The following is a 20,692-nucleotide window of genomic DNA, read 5'->3' as shown; positions in this document are numbered from 1 at the left end:
ATTTAATCTAATTCCCATACCTGTTGTTTGCAGTGACATTTACCAAAATCCAATTCCTGGATGACCACACCTGTTGTTTGCAGTGACATTTACCAAAATCCAATTCCTGGATGACCACACTTGTTGTTTGCATTGACATTTACCAAAATCCAATTCCTGGATGACCACACCTGTTGTTTGCAGTGGCATTTACCAAAATCCAATTCCTGGATGACCACACTTGTTGTTTGCAGTGACATTTACCAAAATCCAATTCCTGGATGACCACACCTGTTGTTTGCAGTGACATTTACCAAAATCCAATTCCTGGATGACCACACCTGTTGTTTGCAGTGACATTTACCAAAATCCAATTCCTGGATGACCACACTTGTTGTTTGCATTGACATTTACCAAAATCCAATTCCAGGATTACCACACCTGTTGTTTGCAGTGACATTTACCAAAATCCAATTTCTGGATGACCACACCTGTTGTTTGCAGTGACATTTACCAAAATCCAATTCCTGGATGACCACACCTGTTGTTTGCAGTGACATTTACCAAAATCCAATTCCTGGATGACCACACTTGTTGTTTGCATTGACATTTACCAAAATCCAATTCCAGGATTACCACACCTGTTGTTTGCAGTGACATTTACCAAAATCCAATTTCTGGATGACCACACCTGTTGTTTGCAGTGACATTTACCAAAATCCAATTCCAGGATGACCATACCTGTTGTTTGCAGTGACATTTACCAAAATCCAATTTCTGGATGACCACACTTGTTGTTTGCAGTGACATTTACCAAAATCCAATTCCAGGATGACCATACCTGTTGTTTTCAGTGACATTTACCAAAATCCAATTCCAGGATGACCACACCTGTTGTTTGCAGTGACATTTACCAAAATACAATTTCTGGATGACCATACCTGTTGTTTGCAGTGACATTTACCAAAATCCAATTCCTGGATGACCACACTTGTTGTTTGCAGTGGCATTTACCAAAATCCAATTTCTGGATGACCATACCTGTTGTTTGCAGTGACATTTACCAAAATCCAATTCCAGGGTGACAACACTTGTTGTTTGCAGTGGCAGTTACCAAAATACAATTTCTGGATGATCACACTTGTTGTTTGCAGTGACATTTACCAAAATCCAATTCCTGGATGACTACACTTGTTGTTTGCAGTGACATTTACCAAAATCCAATTTCGGGATAACCACACCTGTTGTTTGCAGTGACATTTACCAAAATCCAATTCCAGGATGACCATACCTGTTGTTTGCAGTGACATTTACCAAAATCCAATTCCAGGATGACCATACCTGTTGTTTGCAGTGACATTTACCAAAATCCAATTTCTGGATGACCACACCTGTTGTTTGCAGTGGCATTTACCAAAATCCAGTTCCTGGATGACCACACTTATGGTTTGCTGTGACATTTACCAAAATCCAATTTCTGGATGACCATACCTGTTGTTTGCAGTGACATTTACCAAAATCCAATTCCAGGATTACCACACCTGTTGTTTGCAGTGGCATTTACCAAAATCCAATTCCTGGATGACCATACCTGTTGTTTGCAGTGACATTTACCAAAATCCAATCCCTGGATGACCACACTTGTTGTTTGCAGTGACATTTACCAAAATCCAATTCCTGGATGACCACACCTGTTGTTTGCAGTGACATTTACCAAAATCCAATTCCTGGATGACCACACTTGTTGTTTGCAGTGACATTTACCAAAATCCAATTCCTGGATGACCACACTTGTTGTTTGCAGTGACATTTACCAAAATCCAATTTCTGGATGACCACACCTGTTGTTTGCAGTGACATTTACCAAAATCCAATTCCTGGATGACCACACCTGTTGTTTGCAGTGGCATTTACCAAAATCCAATTCCAGGGTGACCACACTTGTTGTTTTCAGTCTTGTTTACCACAAGCTAACATCAGGATTCCTTAAATGTCGACACACAACAGTGCCGTCTTCATGCATGAGGTTTCAAGCATCAAAGGCTAGAAAACCACCCTTGCTTTTACAATTTCTGGATTTGTGGCTGAAAACAGGAAGCAAAGTATCACAGCTTCATAGACGTCAAAAAATTCAAATACCCTATCAGAAATATGTTTTTTTCAAGGTTGGCTGGAGTCAGATCCAACTGCCCTGTAATAGAGCCCTACTTAGTTTTTTTAAATATCTAACTACCCTGTAGAATTAATAAGACAAAGTAATCTTAATTCTGAAATATCAAAGTAAAAATATATTCCATGCATCCATTCCAACCGGTCGATCGCCTAAACCATGTAAACGTAAATTCTAGATCATCATGCAAACTCCCATGAGAACAATAATTTCACATGTTGGCTTTAGAATAGTGTGCTTTCTGTTGGTAGTTGTCTTCATTTTAATTGCAAGAAAATCTGTCTGACCTTTATGTCAGTTTAAACAGAAAATGACATGAAAAAGACAAGGCTCTGGAAATTACGTGACCAATGAAATGTCTTGTTTCATAATCACAAATAAGAGCACATGGTCACACCTCTGAGGAATTTGTGCACACACATGGTTTGAAACATGGCCTCGACAAAGGTGGAAGCCGATCATGAAAACCTTTTACATATGGCCATTGAAGGATAAGTTTCTCATTCTAAACACTGATAGCTACGGTTATAGAACTAGACTGCAATGCAAAATATGTGCGATGCATCTGTCTGCCATGTACAGACTGAAGTCTTTCATCAAAATGCAAAGGGTGTTGCACTTGATGCAAAGCAGTTAGCTATTTATATGAGTGACATAATACATAAACAAAGAGTATCAACTGTAATTTAATGATTAATATTTTAATTAACACTATTTCCAAGTTAAAAAAAATATCAAACAATATTATTAAAAACAGTACATATATATGACAATTCTCTGCATGAATTTTTTCTTCAAATTGGATAAAACCTGATACTTTTAAATCAAAGAAAATATATAGCTTGTAAAATGTTAGAGTTCTCTGTGTGTACACGAGTTGTGGATATATAACTCCATGTACAGTATTTTGAATCTCTTAACTGTGGTTAAAACGGTGGTTAAGGTAGACGTCTATGAACCCCTGCATCAAGATGAACAACATGTTTAATTATGTCAGACTTTGGAATGTCTGCAAATAGGATGTTCCAGCAAACTTCTGAACGCCCTATTAAAGCGATGTACATGTATTGTTTTTTTTGTATGAAATGTGCTAAATTTTGATCTCAAGATGTCGTTAACATTTATAAACTTTTTAGCTTAATTTGTGAAAGAAACCTGACCTATAGGAAATCCTGTATAAAACAGAAAATTATTTGAGTTTCTTTTAAATTTTGTTTGATACCCTTAGTATTGTATATTTCGTGAAGTGTAAATCATGTATTTTTTGTGGGTGGTGTGTCACTTCAGACTCTGTCAAACTTGTGTGATATATTGTATAATTACTGAATGTTTCCACTTGTTACAACAGGACCAGTGCTGACATGTCCACTGGCACTACCACCAGTACTGACATGTCCACAGGCACTACCATCAGTACTGACATGTCCACAGGAACTACCACCAGTACTGACATGTCCACTGGCACTACCACCAGTACTGACATGTCCACAGGCACTACCATCAGTGCTGACATGTCCACAGGAACTACCACCAGTACTCACATGTCCACAGGCACTAACACCAGTACGAACATGTCCACAGGCACTTCTACCACCAGTACTGACATGTCAACAGGCACAATCTTACACCAGTACTGACATGTGCACAGGCACTACCACCAATACTGACATGTCAACAGGCACAATCTTACACCAGTACTAACATGTACACAGGCACTACCACCAGTACTGACATGTCTGCATGCACTAATACCAGCACGGACATGTCTGCAGGCACTACTACCACTAGTACTGACATGTCCACAGTCACTACCACCAGTTCTGACATGTCAACAGGCACAATCTTAAATGCACATGGACTTACGGTAAATGACCTAAACCTTTGCCCAGGACCTGGGTAAACATTTTACCTGATTCTGAGAGTCCGGTTAATCCTCAAAAAAAAAAAAAAATAGTTGGTTTTGAAGTTTTTTAAGAAAGTACACGCAAGGTGATATTCTACTGGAAAAAAAAGTTTCAGCATCAAAAGTAATATTTGATGACATATTTGATGACCCCTGGCACTATATAGCAGGAAAAGCTGCAGATGTTGTGGTAATACATACTTGGCGCTCAGGCACCCCTGGCACTATGTAGCAGGCAAAGCTGCAGATGTTGTGGTAATACATACTTGGCACTAAGGCACCCTGGCACTATGTAGCAGGTAAAGCTGCAGATGTTGTGGTAATACATACTTGGCACTAAGGCACCCTGGCATTATGTAGCAGGCAAAGCTGCAGATGTTGTGGTAGTGCATACTTGGCACCCCTGGCACTATGTAGCAGGTAAAGTTGCAGATGTTGTGATAATACGTACTTGGCACTCAGGCACCCATGGCACTGTGTAGCAGGCAAAGCTGCAGATGTTGTGGTAATACATACTTGACACTAAGGCACCCCTGGCACTGTGTAGCAGGTAAAGCTGCAGATGTTGTGGTAATACATACTTGGCACTAAGGCACCCCTGGCACTATGTAGCAGGCAAAGCTGCAGATGTTGTGGTAGTGCATACTTGGCACCTAGGCACCCCTGGCACTACGTAGCAGGCGAAGCTGCAGATGTTGTGGTAGTGCATACTTGGCACTAAGGCACCCCTGGCACTATGTACGATGATAAATATCATTGTCTGTTTACTGGCCACTAGTATGGACATCGCTTTACGATGATACATATCATTGTCTGTTTACTGGCTACTAGTTTGGACAACGCTTTAAGATGATACATATCATTGTTGGTGGTTGGATGTCTGTTTACTGGCTACTAGTTTGGACAACGCTTTAAGATGATACATAACATTGTTGGTGGTTGGATGTCTGTTTACTGGCCACTAGTTTGGACAACGCTTTAAGATGATACATATCATTGTTGGTGGTTGGATGTCTGTTTACTGGCTACTAGTTTGGACAATGCTTTAAGATGATACATATGATTGTTGGTGGTTGGATGTCTGTTTACTGGCCACTAGTTTGGACAATGCTTTAAGATGATACATATCATTGTTGGTGGTTGGATGTCTGTTTACTGGCTACTAGTTTGGACAATGCTTTAAGATGATACATATGATTGTTGGTGGTTGGATGTCTGTTTACTGGCTACTAGTTTGGACAACGCTTTAAGATGATTCATATCATTGTTGGTGGTTGGATGTCTGTTTACTGGCTACTAGTTTGGACAATGCTTTAAGATGATACATATGATTGTTGGTGGTTGGATGTCTGTTTACTGGCTACTAGTTTGGACAACGCTTTAAGATGATACATATGATTGTTGGTGGTTGGATGTCTGTTTACTGGCTACTAGTTTGGACAATGCTTTAAGATGATACATATCATTGTTGGTGGTTGGATGTCTGTTTACTGGCCACTAGTTTGGACAATGCTTTAAGATGATACATATCATTGTTGGTGTTTGGATGTCTGTTTACTGGCCACTAGTTTGGACAATGCTTTAAGATGATACATATGATTGTTGGTGGTTGGATGTCTGTTTACTGGCGACTAGTTTGGACAATGCTTTAAGATGATACATATGATTGTTGGTGGTTGGATGTCTGTTTACTGGCCACTAGTTTGGACATCCTCAGTTGTATGTCTATAAAACATACAACATGTCTATAACTTTGGTAAACCTCATCGATGCAGCTGCTTTTTATACTCTGTAAAGATGATCATCATATCAGATACTTCCTCCACTGATTGCAAAGTGAAGTGTTAGGTTAGCACATAACTACATATATACTTTAACCTTCCTCTTTCCTAGGATTTTCCCCTACCATTTTTAGCGTTTCTACAAGTAAGACTTGTTCAATCAGTTGAGTTCTAAGTTTCCAGTTCCAATTTTTTTTATACCCATATTTATACTGCACCTCCATATTTCCTGTATTTTACCTGGTATTTGCATTGGTAGTTGTTAATTGCACTTTGACATATTTTTTATAAATTGCATGGCAGATGTAAGTTGTTGTTCTGTATTCCTTGTCTTTGTTGGTTATTGTTTTTGTGCATTCCCTGTTCACAGTTTATTTGTAAACAGTGATCAGCCGTGGTTGGCTAAGACGTCCAGTCATCTGTCTTCACAGGACATTTTCTAAGTGTACTTGTACCACTCAGTGTAGACGTACCACTCAGTGTAGTTATGCCACTATTCCAAGGTCATGACAGATTCCGACTCTCAGTCATTGAATAAACTGTGCTAGCAGTTGGGCTAGACTTTTTCTTATGGCCACTTTCACAGACAACTTATATTGAAAATATCCATTTTGATGTGAAAGGTTTTAATTATACTATTAACATTAGTTTACATTAGTTTACCAATCCCCAGTACATCAGGTTTGCTTGTGAAAGCTGGTGAGTGCTAAAGAAACTTAATTGAATTGTTCTCGCAAGAAAATCCTGTTAATTAAAATTTACCTTGTTTTTGTATGTCTAGTCTCTCTACCTTAGTTCATTTTGTTGGATTTTTTTTTTCTTTTTCATTTCTTCCTCAAAAGTTTAGTAGGTAAATGTTTAATACCGTTCATCTGGTTGTTCAAAGGTGTATTAAAAGTTAAGCCAGGCTTAAATCTTAATACCAGTCTCCACGTAATATAAAACTAAAGGGACTTTAGTCCAGACTAAGGTTAATGCCTGGCTTAACTGCTAATACAGTGGCTAATCCTTGATTTCAGCATCAAGAATCTGTGATGTCCAGCTTGTCCCTGGCTGAACATAAACACAAAAAACCTGTGAATGGACGGAAGAAGAACAACAGACTTAACAGTTCCACCTGGCACACCTCGTCCTTTGATCTCTCTAAAACTCTTATTAAGAACGACTACTTCAGTGACATCAATCCACGCAGCATGAGGCGGCTGATGAACATTGTGGCTGTCACAGGTACCTGGGTGTCACATGATTTTCTGAGGGGAGGCAATCCTGTAGTTTGACATGTGTGTCTGGTTATCCAGCTTCAGTTTTGTGTAGAAAATGAAATGTGTAGAAAATGATGTGTTTTTCTTTTTTTTCTGAATTAAATGTTAGAAAATTCCCACGATGCAGTTTGTCGTATCGTCTGAACAAATTTGACAAGTGGAATACAAATAGGACAAGTATATTTCATACATTTGCAGGAAGTAGTGCATGCTCTGTTTTCATTACGCGAGTCGACTTTAGGGACAGCGGACTACAGATATAACCATATTTCATGTATGGGGTCACACAGGTATCTAATAAGTGAAAAGCTTTTCACTGGTTTGTAGCATAACCCACATCTGTCTCTCTCTGTCTCAGGTCGGCTGCTCAGAGCCTATAACATTGAGTTCAGCTGGTATCGTCTGGCTGCCTGGATCAACTTGATAGAGCAGTGGCCATATCGAGTATCATGGATTATCCTGTACTGGGAGGAGCAAGAGGGCATGGAGGATAATAGCACCCTCCGTAACATCTATGATAAGTATGATATCAACCCCTGTATCTAGACAGCTTTGTGAAAATAGGACACTCATATAACCATGTTTCTCATCTCACATTTAGCTGTGCTAATGGCTATTTAATCAAAGATTTTTCTCATACCACAAGAAATTGTTAAGTCTAACAAAGTTGTCTCTTCAAAGTTAGCTGGCCTGTATGAAGTATAGCTTGTGTTGTACTCTGAGTGTCAATATTGGCGTCCAGTAACAAGAAGAGCATAGCTCTGAGATTGGCTAACCATGTTCCCAGCTTATAGCTTCCACATTAACCGCACTGAACTGTCCACTTTCACTAACCTGGGACTTGGCCTTGTCACCTGTGCTGCCCTTAAAGTCCCAGCATTGTACGCCACAAAAGGATGTGTCCCATGATCTTAAAGTAATTCTGAATTCATATCACCGCACTATGTGGGAATAACAAAGACCATAACATCTCAGATAACACAAATGTTACCGCCGCACCTACTCTGTTACCGCCGCACCTACTCAGTTACCGCCGCACCTACTCTGTTACCGCCGCACCTACTCTGTTACCGCCGCACCTACTCAAACAGTATCAGAATTTCATAAACCACTATTTCAAATCACGGACTTGGTTACCTGGGTGGACTCCGCTGCTCTTGCCAAAATTAAGATCTTCCTTTTTTACAAAGGTTAGTTCGTTTCTGTTCATTATTAGCACACAAAGAATTTGTCGACCACCCTTTAGATGATGTTCATCTCATTGGTTTCAATCAGGTCATTCCACGAATTTATCTTTTTCCGCATGATGTCGTGTACGTCTGACTCAAGTGGCGTTTAGCCAGGTTTGGCTTGCTGCCGATGTAACAGATACATTTGTGGAAATTGTGATGTTATAGTCTTGATCTTTCACGAATAACTAGCTGATATGTAATAGTGTACAGCTTTGGCATATTGAAGACAGCGCACGCATACGGACCAAGTTCCAGGTTAGTACATGGAAGAGTACAGACCTGTATTTCTGAAAGCTAAGCTGGGAAGAATGAAACAGATCTCGGATCAAGGGAGAGCACTGTTAAAAAAAATGTTATGGGTGGTATCTTAAAAAGCATTGCAGGTGTTGAGATAATGCGAGGGGGATATTCCATCATTGATTAAGTGTGTGTACATATTTAATACCATAAATTACAGAATTCCTGATTTACTGTATTGTGTATTATAATCAAAGTTAAACAAAATGTTAAAAATGTCTAGTGTCTCAAAAAGTACTGCATGTAACTTGAAGTTTTACGTGCACATAAAGCACAGATTTGCACAAGGGGGATGTTCCATCGCTGAAACTCTGTGAGCATATTAATCACCATAAATTACCAAATTCATGATTTTTGTCTCCTGCAGGCCAGCTCTTTGGTAATCTTGCTACCAAATCAAAGTTTGATAGGCTTGTTATGTAAACTTTGATAATGTTATACATGTGGGTCACAGAACAGGGTGCTAGAAATCTCTTGTGACTTCATCCATTCTCACAGTGGCTGTATTATTTCATGTGTAACTGATGACTGTAATCAGTCATTTAGAATGTCAGTATACACATATCTGATACATTTCTGAACGTACAGCAGCCACGTGAGTTGTGATTGAACCATCCTGTTCTCTGTAATGCTAGAGATTGTGAGGGGTATATGTATGCATGTATGTAGTTGGGTGTTTTGGAAATTAACTCGGCAGCAATTCGTGCTATCAGTTCGTATGAATTATAACGATGACCTAATTGTATCACATCTGCGGTGAGAACTTTAGTTGCTTTCATGCAGTTAAGGAGTAATTACACTGGTACCTTTATCTGTCAGCATTTTATGGAAGGTTATTCTTTGTTAATTTCTCTTACAGGATTGTTGACAAAATTCCAAATTCTAAAGAAGTTGAACCTCTTCTTGAGATTGATAGAAATGTGAGAAAATTGGAGACATTTCTGACGAGTCATTCAACAACATCTGCCACTCTTAGCGTCGGAGATTTGAAAAAATTCTTACCATGTACCATTAACCTGGACCCGTACCTGAGGAAGCTTATCAGAGGTGGGTACGAGGGTCCTCAACTGCCTGTTGTCATGGTAACTAAGCTCATTGATCAGCCAGTAAATCACAAACTCAATTTGTAGGACTGGTTGTCGTGAGTACAACCTGCAAGGTATGAGGATTTACACTTTCTCCTCACATGCATGTCTAACTTGGATTTCTGAAACAGTCAAGCCTGAAATTGTATGAAACACTATATCTGTGTGTGAGTGCGTGTGAACGTGTGTGTTTGTGTGAACGTGTGTGTGTGCGTGTGAATGTGTGTGCGCGCGCATGAACGTGTGTGTATGTGTGTGTACGTGTGTGTGCATGTGAATGTGTGTGTGTGTGTGTGTCAATGTGTGTGCATGTGAACGTGTGTGTGTGTGCATGTGTATGTGTGAGTGTGAACATGTGTGTGTGTGTGTGTGCCTGTGAACGGGTGTGCTTGTCAATGTGTGAGTGTGCCTGTGAACGTGTGTGTATGAGTGCATGTGAATGTGTGCGCGTGAACGTGTGTATGTGTGTGTGTGTGCGTGTCAATGTATGTGCATGTGAACGTGTGTGTGTGCATGTGTGTATGTGTGAGTGTGAACATGTGTGTGCCTGTGAATGGGTGTGCTTGTCAACGTGTGTGTGTGCCTGTGAACATGTGTGTATGAATGCATGTGAATGTGTGCGCGTGAACGTGTGTGTATGTGTGCGTGTGAATGTGTTTGTGTGCATGTGAATGTGTGTGTGTGCGTGTGAACGTGTGTGTGTGTGCGAACAGTTGTGTTTGTGCATGTGTGCGTGTGTATGTGTGAGTGTGAACATGTGTGTGTGTGTGCCTGTGAACGGGTGTGCTTGTCAAGGTGTGTGTGCATGTGAACGTGTGTGTATGAGTGCATGTGAATGTGTGTGTGAACGTTTGTGCGAGTGAACGTGTGAACACAAAAAACAAAATTAAAATCCTGAAAGTAAGTTATAGTATCTTAGATTGGTGTGAAGTTATGGAAAGAAATGTTTAATATTGACATTGTTTAATTTCCTTGTTTATTTCCTTGAGATACTTGTGTTTATTTCCCTGATTTCCTTGTGTTTATTGTCTAGACCTCCAGCAGAATGTTGATGTGAACAGAGCTGACTATTCCTTCATGGGTTTCCCTGGGACGGGCCCTAGTAGGGCACAGGGTGGGTCCAAACAGACAGAGGGAGCCCCAGGGTATGGGCGCCTGGGCAGTCTGAACAGATCAAACTTCTCTCCCAGGGACACCCCAACCCGAGGCCCTGTGTACGGAGGGCGGGGACCGGCCATGTTGCACCAGGGGATGGGGTATGGGGCTCAGCACATGATGCCATCGGCCATGACACACCCGTACTACATGAACATGGTGCCGCCTCATCATCATCATCATCCTGTACCCTCCCCTCAGACCACGCCCCCACCTCAGGCTGTCCTCCAACAGCTCCATGTAAGTGAAACAACTGATACTGACCTATAACTACCCTCATTTTTTGGACCTTTTCAACCACCCCTGCAGCCAATGTTTTAAAACATTTTGAGAGAACTATGGAGTATTGGGAAATAATTTGCACAGCTTTGTGAAGCTTTCATCCTTAGCAAGACGAACAAATCATTTTTGGCATCATTGTCAAAATAATTGTCTGCATAAATTTGACTGAAAAAAGTTTTCTACAGTACTTTGTGTCTTTTAAGTGAAAACCTAGAGTATCTGTGACCCAGGGGGAATACTCGCTTTAGGGAGATACACTGTTCTCTGTGCCAACCTGTGTGTTCTCTACTACTCTGTTCTCAACACTGATTTCATATCTGATCAAATTTGGACCTGTATTTAGGCTTGTCATATCGTGCACTCTTACTTTTTTGTCGATACTTGCATTTTGCTAAAAGGTCATTTTGTATATAAATCTTGCCATTGAAATTTATCAAAAAATAATTTAGTTTTCCTGAATTTACTTTTGTAAGGCGCAATTTGATTGATCAAATTTTGCCTTTACACTCCAATAAATGGAAAAAAATGAAGCCACGCCCACGTAGAACTACTTTTTTCTAAGAACAGAACTGGAAGAAACTGAAGGTACGTCATGTAAAATGATAAACAGAACACTATAAGTATATCTGCTTTTGTCTGTATTATTTTCACAAACAGTGTGAATTCTGTGGATAGTCTAGGAGAAAATAAAGCTGTTAAACAGCCGTGCCTACATCAGTATGAGCTTGATAACATGGTGGCACGGACATAGACAGTCCTGCTGTCAGTAGGGTGCAAAACAAGCCAATTTGACCTAAATCACTTCTCAACTGATGTTTAAAATATGCACTGCCATCCTTGGATAACCAGTAAGATTGAAATAGTGAGATATCTTTCATATATTAGAAGTACATACATTTTGCAACCGGCATTGCAAAGTCACCTGTGTAAGCAATGCTGAATTTTCTCAGTGTGCAACAACAGCGCAGCACAAACATCTTGTCACCTAGAAGATTTGTCTCACAAGATATATTCAACTCATTCTGCACCTTCTGCAGCCACTGTTCTCTCAGATTTCACCCTATATGTCCTAAATGTCAGGTTTTACTCATTCTGCACCTTCTGCAGCCACTGTTCTCTCGGATTTCACCCTGTATGTCCTAACTGTTAGGTTTTACTCATTCTGCACCTTCTGCAGCCACTGTTTTCTCAGATTTCACCCTATATGTCCTAAATATTAGGTTTACTCATTCTGCACCTTCTGCAGCCACTGTTCTCTCAGATTTCACCCTATATGTCCTAAATGTGAGATTTTTCTCATTCTGCACCTCCTACATCCACTGTTCTCTCGGATTTCACCCTGTATGTCCTAAATATTAGGTTTTACTCATTCTGCACCTTCTGCAGCCACTGTTTTCTCAGATTTCACCCTATATGTCCTAAATATTAGATTTTACTGATTCTGCACCTTCTGCAGCCACTGTTCTCTCAGATTTCACCCTGTATGTCCTAAATGTTAGGTTTTACTCATTCTGCACCTTCTGCAGCCACTGTTTTCTCAGATTTCACCCTATATGTCCTAAATATTAGGTTTTACTCATTCTGCACCTTCTGCAGCCACTGTTTTCTCAGATTTCACCCTATATGTCCTAACTGTTAAGTTTTACTAATTCTGCCCCTCCTGAAACCACTGTTCTCTCGGATTTCACCCTATATGTCCTAACTGTTAGGTTTTACTCATTCTGCACCTCCTACAGCCACTGTTCTCTCGGATTTCATCCTGTATGTCCTAAATATAAGGTTTTACTCATTCTGCACCTCCTGCAGCCACTGTTCTCTCAGATTTCACCCTGTATATTCTAACTGTTAGGTTTTACTCATTCTGCACCTTCTGCAGCCACTGTTCTCTCGGATTTCACCCTATATGTCCTAAATGTGAGATTTTACTCATTCTGCACCTTCTGCAGCCACTGTTCTCTCAGATTTCACCCTATATGTCCTAAATGTGAGATTTTACTCATTCTGCACCTCCTACAGCCACTGTTCTCTCGGATTTCACCCTGTATGTCCTAAATATTAGGTTTTACTCATTCTGCACCTTCTGCAGCCACTGTTCTCTCAGATTTCACCCTGTATGTCCTAACTGTTAGGTTTTACTGATTCTGCACCTTCTGCAGCCACTGTTCTCTCGGATTTCACCCTATATGTCCTAAATGTGAGATTTTACTGATTCTGCACCTTCTGCAGCCACTGTTCTCTGAGATTTCACCCTGTATATCCTAACTGTTAGGTTTTACTCATTCTGCACCTTCTGCAGCCACTGTTCTCTGAGATTTCACCCTGTATATCCTAACTGTTAGGTTTTACTCATTCTGCACCTTCTGCAGCCACTGTTCTCTCGGATTTCACCCTGTATGTCCTAACTGTTAGGTTTTACTCATTCTGCACCTTCTGCAGCCACTGTTCTCTCAGATTTCACCCTGTATGTCCTAGATATTAGGTTTTACTCATTCTGCACCTTCTGCAGCCACTGTTTTCTCAGATTTCACCCTGTATGTCCTAGATATTAGGTTTTACTCATTCTGCATCTTCTGCAGCCACTGTTCTCTCGGATTTCACCCTGTATATCCTAAATGTTAGGTCTTACTCATTCTGCACCTTCTGCAGCCACTGTTCTCTCGGATTTCACCCTATATGTCCTAAATGTTAGATTTTACTCATTCTGCACCTTCTGCAGCCACTGTTTTCTCAGATTTCACCCTATATTTCCTAACTGTTAGGTTTTACTGATTCTGCACCTTCTGCAGCCACTGTTCTCTCAGATTTCACCCTATATGTCCTAAATGTTAGGTTCTTCACGATTCTTTTTGAAACAACTCGCAGATGTAAACATATCTCGTCATAGCGCTTTCTGGCCACGGGACATAGCCTAGTAACTATAAAACATTGATCACAAATTCAGGAGCCAGCAGGGTTCCCTTCTTCAAAACCATCGACTAACATTTCTCACAGTTTGGAATGAAAGTAAAACATTAGATAACATTCTTTTATTCCTTAAATTAAATTATAAGGATTGAATGAATTATTTTTATGTTTATTGGAGTGTAAATGAAAAAAACACTGTGCAAACTTTTGTGTAAACCAGTACACAGATGCACACAGCATTTTTTTTTGTTAATACCCCAAATTAACCTAACAGCTATTACAGTCAACCCTTAAACAATTGAACGTCTACTAGATTTGTTATTCACATTTTGAACAGATAATCATTTCGTCAGTCTAACATGAAGAGTGTTACATGCATTTATATTATGGCATAGGTATGCAAGAAACCTGACAGCTGTTAAACAGTTCATAATATGATCATAATTACTGTGTTAAACAAAATAAAATAAACTGGCAAACATAAATCTTTGTGAGTTGATGTTGTTTCAGAGTAACATTGGGACGGAGAAGCTGAGTCACCTGTCTCCGCATGGTGTCTGTAACCTGCTGTCGCGTCTGGAGCGCATTGACAGACAGCACCTGGCCGAGTACCAGAGCCGTGTCCTCGCCAACAACATCACTGGTATTGTCCTGCTCACCTGTGAGATGGACGAGCTGAAGCAGGTGATGCAGATGACGTTTGGGGACTGGCAGCTGCTACGCCTGGTTATCCTGTCTCTGCGAGAGAGAGAAGCGCAGGGCAGCCAGGAGACGGATGGTTCCAGCGGCAGCCAGCGCGATGCTTACCTGGCCTCCAGCTTCGACACCCTGGACGGTGAGGATTACAAGCTGAGCACTTTCACTAACAGTCAGCACGACATGGGTGGTGGATGCCCCCTGGAGGCACCACTCCCTCGTTATGCAGACAGTGGCAGTATACAGCTGGCTGTTGTTCCTTCTCTGTCAGAACCTGCCACCCAGGCGCTCCCTATCACCAAGGAGACAGTTGTGGAGAGCAGATCTGCACCGCACGTTACACTGTCTAGCACCAATATCCTCCAAAAACCCAAACCCAAGATACGCCGCAACAACAGTATCGTGGAGCAGGTGAAGTATGAGAGCGAGCTGTTGCGCGGCGTTTATGCAGGGTTTGAGGAGGAGAATGAGAGTGAGGAGGAGGATGAGGAGGACAGTGCAAAGGAATCTGAGAAAGGTTCTCTGGTACAGCCACATTCGAGTGCAAAGCCCCGCCTGGAAAAGACACCTTCAGTGAGGTTTTTTGTAGAAAATGAGTCTGCCGCTGCCGTTGCACCCGCTGACCAGAACTCGTTTTCTGATTCCTCTTCACAGATTGAGATGGCTGCTCTGCCATCAGAGGGCACGGGCACAGAGCGAGCAGAGGAAGACAGGACTGCTTCAGACAGTGAGCCTCTGCTCAAACTCTCATCATCGGAGGACTTAACGAGCTCTTCCAAAAGCAGTCACAAAAAAGATGCTAAGTCAAAGTTTGGGCTTGTTTTTATGAAGGAGAAGTTGATGGGTGAAGGCAAGCGGCCATTTGACTTGTCGTCTGAGGAGGAGGATGTGTATGGCTCCATGGGAGCAGTGCCTACCCGATCCCCCCCACAACTAGACACGCCCTCAGTGGACTCTCCAGGACAGGGGCCGCTACAGATGCAACACACTTCACCAGGGGTGGAGAACAGGTTGTCCTGTACTTCGTTCGATCAGGGTGCAGCTGCTGACACTGTTGTGTGGCAACCCAGAACCTCACCAGTGGAAACATCCAGGAAATCAACCAGCAGCACTTCTGAGGAGAAGAAAACTGTTGTGTGATGTAGCTGGAAACTCTCACTGAAGCATGTTTGCCAGTATGGGAGTATTGTCTACAGAGCAAAAGTAACTGAGAGCACAAGGTGAAAAGTGACAACATGTGAGAGGGTTCACCCCCAGTCGGTCGGAAACACTCTGTCACCTGTCATGGTTGGTTGCCTGGATATCGCTTTCTGCCTGCATCATGACTGGGTTTTAACCTCCACACACTTGTAGTTAACCTCCACACATATGTAGTTAACCTCCACACATATGTAGTTAACCTCCACACATATGTGGTTTACTACGCACACTATCAGATGCTGTTACTACTGTAGTTACAACTACTCTGAGTAATTTTGAGACTGTGGGGATCATGCTTGGGATTTGATGTAGCTAGGAAATACTGCAACAAACAAAACAGATGGAAAAAACAGTCGGTTATGAGGATCTTAAACAGTGTCAGTATATGCGACTTTGGTTACTGTTGTAATGTTTCCTGTACACTCCTCAGTACTTCCTAGGCTGTACTTACATAAATAGTGTCAGTATATGCGATGACTTTGGTTACTGTTGTAATGTTTCCTGTACACTCCTCGGCACTTCCTAGGCTGTACTCACATAATAGTGTCAGTATATGCGATGACTTTGGTTACTGTTGTAATGTTTCCTGTACACTCCTCAGCACTTCCTAGGCTGTACTCGCATAATAGAAGATATGACTTATGTCATTAGTCTCCACTTCTGAGGTGAAAGGAAAACTGTAGTGTGAGAAAATCTAAATGGTAGTAATTCTTGATGACATGGTATTTATAAAATTCTGACGCGAATTGACAGATTTGGGTGTCTAAACCTTGCCGTTTAACTTTGCACACCTCTACCAATCCTGTATGACATTCGCATGTATCTGAACTGTTTCTTGTTCAGATATGTTTGAAATGTTCTCCCCAGACAGAGGTTGCATACATGTTGTTATCATGACAGATTCTGACACCATATGCTCTCATATGTATGTACGTGTGTAAGGAATTTCAACTGTTACCTCTTTGTCTGTGATTTTCCATTGTCTCCAGTAAGAGTACAGGTCATTGAAGGACTAAGTTTGTAATGTATGGCTGACTTGATGGCTTTGATGAATGTATGGGAGGGACACGTGGTATTCTGTGCACATACTTCTCCCCGTCATTGGCATTATGTGATAAATTGACCTGTGTTCAGATAATATAACATATATGTAGTCAGGAAACCATTGTGGTTGAAGTCATCTTGTGTTTGTAGAATATAGGGTGGATGGATATGTTCAGTGATGTTCTGTTTTATATAAGGTTTTGGAGCAAAGTTTTCCCAGCCAGTCAGATCACCCCTGGAGTAATACAGACTGCCTCACTATCAGATTGATGCTGAGTTAACTTCTCTCACCTCTTCCACCTAATATATGCTTATAGTTAAAAGTACAGGAAGTGGGATGAAAAGTATAACATGACAGGTGGTATTCTCTGGTTTACAACTACATGTACACTGGTGTGAGGTGATTAGGTGTAGAACTCCGAAGAGATCTGATGTGATGTGTTACGTGATAGTGTATTGTACAAGGAGTCATTTCTGTCGTGTAAACTGAAAGAGTCCCAGTGAATGGAACATGGACCCTGATCACTGTGCACCAGATAGGCCACGTTATGTGATATGATATTAAAAGGCTGTGGTGGATCTGTGGCAGGAGAGAGATATAGACACATGCTACAAGGTGATTGAGGGGTAAAAGGATTAGGCGATTATGTTTGAATGACAAATTGTATTTAGTTTTTGATGTATGTTAAAAGCAAACCAAAAAAATAGTTTTGTGATCAATAAAAGTATACTATACATACGTATTAGGTAAAGGCGATTTTCAGAAGCCATTTTTACATAGACACAAGCATTCCCTACTTCAGAAGTTTACCTATGTAAGATAGTATGCTGTAATTCTTCAAACTTTTTGCATTTTTGGAAGGTTTTTATTCAAGCATATTCTTAAGGCTTTATTCTGTGTAGACTAATAAGATTATAGTTTTTGTGAAGCCCTGAAATTGGCCAATCCAACAAATGTAGTTTTGTTTCCAAAATCTGATTATAAATGTGGATAGATTGCACTGAAAGTTGCTCGTTCACATGTGAAACGGTTGAGGAGTTAGTGTGCTTATATATGCGGAATAGATTGACCAGGTTGCGACTGGGTCAAAATCTTCATTACCATACAGTACAAAATAGTAACTTTAGAAGAGAAAAAGTATTCAGTTTTAGTAATGCAAACGGTGTGATACATTGCGAAATCAAAATAAAACAAGAACATATTTGTTTGTGCAGCAATTATGTATGTCATTGATGATGTGATGTGTAAATATGTAAATATTGGAGGTGTGGATGAGCACAGGTTTAGTGTGGGTGTACTTTACACTGTTGTAACAGACCATATTGTACGAGTACTACACAGGTAATTGTGAAATGTGTTATAATTAATTGAGATAAATTTTCAGTTGGTGCTTATACATGTAGTTATTTTATGTTCATGTATTTGAGTGTTGTTCTGGTTATTAGAGTAAAGCTACACACTACATGTCAGTGGCTGTTGTTCTGGTTATTAGAGTAAAGCTACACACTACATGTCAGTGGCTGCTGTTCTGGTTATTAGAGTGGAGCTACATACTACATGTCAGTGGCTGCTGTTCTGGTTATTAGAGTGGAGCAACATACTACATGTCAGTGGCTGCTGTTCTGGTTTTTAGAGTGGAGCTATACACTACATGTCAGTGGCTGCTGTCCTGGTTATTAGAGTGGAGCTACATACTACATGTCAGTGGCTGCTGTTCTGGGTATTAGAGTAAAGCTACACACTACATGTACATGTCAGTGGCTGCTGTTCTGGTTATTAGAGTAAAGCTACACACTACATGTCAGTGGCTGCTGTTCTGGCTATTAGAGCGGAGCTACACACAACATGTACATGTCAGTGGCTGCTGTTCTGGTTATTAGAGCAGAGTTACACACTACATGTACATGTCAGTGGCTGCTGTTCTGGTTATTAGAGCGGAGCTACATACTACATGTACATGTCAGCAGCTGCTGTTCTGGTTATTAGAGCGGAGCTACATACTACATGTACATGTCAGCAGCTGCTGTTTTGGTTATTAGAGCGGAGCTACATACTACGTGTCAGTGGCTGTTCAGGTTATTAGAGCGGAGCTACACACTACATGTACATGTCAGTGGCTGCTGTTCTGATTATTAGAGCGGAGCTAGACACTACATGTACATGTCAGTGGCTGCTGTTCTGGTTATTAGAGCGGAGCTACACACTACATGTACATGTCAGCAGCTGCTGTTCTGGTTATTAGAGCGGAGCTACATACTACGTGTCAGTGGCTGTTCAGGTTATTAGAGCGGAGCTATACACTACATGTCTGTGGCTGCTGTTCTGGTTATTAGAGTGGAGCTACACACTACGTGTCGGTGGCTGCTGTTCTGGGTGTTGGAGCGGAGCTACACACTACATGTACATGTCAGTGGCTGCTGTTCTGTTTATTAGAGCGGAGCTACATACTACGTGTCAGTAGTGGCTGTTCTGTTTTTTAGAGTGAAGCTACACACTACGTGTCAGTGGTTGCAGTTCAGGTTATTAGAGCGGAGCGACATATTACATGTACATGTCAGCGGCTGCTGTTCTGGTTATTAGAGCGGAGCTACATACTACATGTACATGTCAGCAGCTGCTGTTCTGGTTATTAGAGCGGAGCTACACACTACATGTACATGTCAGTGGCTGCTGTTCTGGTTTTTAGAGCGGAGCTACATACTACGTGTCAGTGGCTGCTGTTCTGTTTATTAGAGCGGAGCTACACACTACATGTACATGTCAGTGGCTGCTGTTCTGGTTATTAGAGCGGAGCTACATACTACATGTACATGTCAGTGGCTGCTGTTCTGGTTATTAGAGCGGAGCTACATACTACATGTACATGTCAGCAGCTGCTGTTCTGGTTATTAGAGCAGAGCTACATACTACGTGTCAGTGGCTGTTCTGGTTATTAGAGCGGAGCTACACACTACATGTACATGTCAGTGGCTGCTGTTGTGGTTATTAGAGCGGAGCTACACACTACGTGTCGATGGCTGCTGTTCTGGTTGTTGGAGCGGAGCTACACACTACATGTACATGTCAGTGGCTGCTGTTCTGTTTATTAGAGCGGAGTTACATACTACGTGTCAGTGGCTGTTCTGGTTTTTAGAGTGAAGCTGTTCTGGTTATTAGAGGGGAGCTACACACTACATGTACATGTCAGTGGCTCCTGTTCTGGTTATTAGAGCGGAACTACACACTACATGTACATGTCAGTGGCTGCTGTTCTGGTTATTACAGTGGAGCTACACACTACATGTCTGTGGCTGCTGTTCTGGTTATTAGAGCGGAGCTACACACTACGTGTCGGTGGCTGCTGTTCTGGTTGTTGGAGCGGAGCTACACACTACGTGTCAGTGGCTGCTGTTCAGGTTATTAGAGCGGAACTACACACAACATATACATATCAGTGGCTGCTGTTCTGTTTATTAGAGCGGAGCTACACACTACATGTACATGGCAGTGGCTGGTATTCTGTTTATTAGAGTGGAGCTACATACTACGTGTCAGTGGCTGTTTTGGTTATTAGAGCGGAGCTACACACTACGTGTCAGTGGCTGTTCTGGTTATTACAGCGGAGCTACACACTACATGTCTGTGGCTGCTGTTCTGGTTATTAGAGCGGAGCTACACACTACGTGTCGGTGGCTGCTGCTCTGGTTGTTGGAGCGGAGCTA

General features: G+C 41.3%; 1 protein-coding gene across 2 annotated transcripts in view; it reads left to right on the top strand.

Annotated features, from left to right (window-relative positions):
* LOC135474104 (kinase D-interacting substrate of 220 kDa-like) overlaps positions 1 to 18,925 on the top strand; it is a 37,397-nt gene extending 18,472 nt beyond the window's left edge. The window contains exons 19-24 of one of the 2 annotated variants that reach the window (XM_064754109.1): positions 5,946 to 5,978; positions 6,853 to 7,060; positions 7,454 to 7,616; positions 9,484 to 9,671; positions 10,743 to 11,104; positions 14,561 to 18,925. In XM_064754109.1, the coding sequence (XP_064610179.1) occupies positions 5,946 to 5,978; positions 6,853 to 7,060; positions 7,454 to 7,616; positions 9,484 to 9,671; positions 10,743 to 11,104; positions 14,561 to 15,886 (2,280 nt within the window). In that variant the 3' untranslated portion in view covers positions 15,887 to 18,925. The remainder of the gene's footprint in view (positions 1 to 5,945; positions 5,979 to 6,852; positions 7,061 to 7,453; positions 7,617 to 9,483; positions 9,672 to 10,742; positions 11,105 to 14,560) is intronic. The other variant, XM_064754110.1, reaches the window with a different exon arrangement.
* Positions 18,926 to 20,692: the final 1,767 nt, after the last annotated feature.

The sequence above is a fragment of the Liolophura sinensis genome, chromosome 8, assembly GCF_032854445.1.
Source record: "Liolophura sinensis isolate JHLJ2023 chromosome 8, CUHK_Ljap_v2, whole genome shotgun sequence".
NCBI lineage: Eukaryota > Metazoa > Mollusca > Polyplacophora > Chitonida > Chitonidae > Liolophura > Liolophura sinensis.
This window is presented reverse-complemented; position numbering and strand designations above follow the sequence as displayed.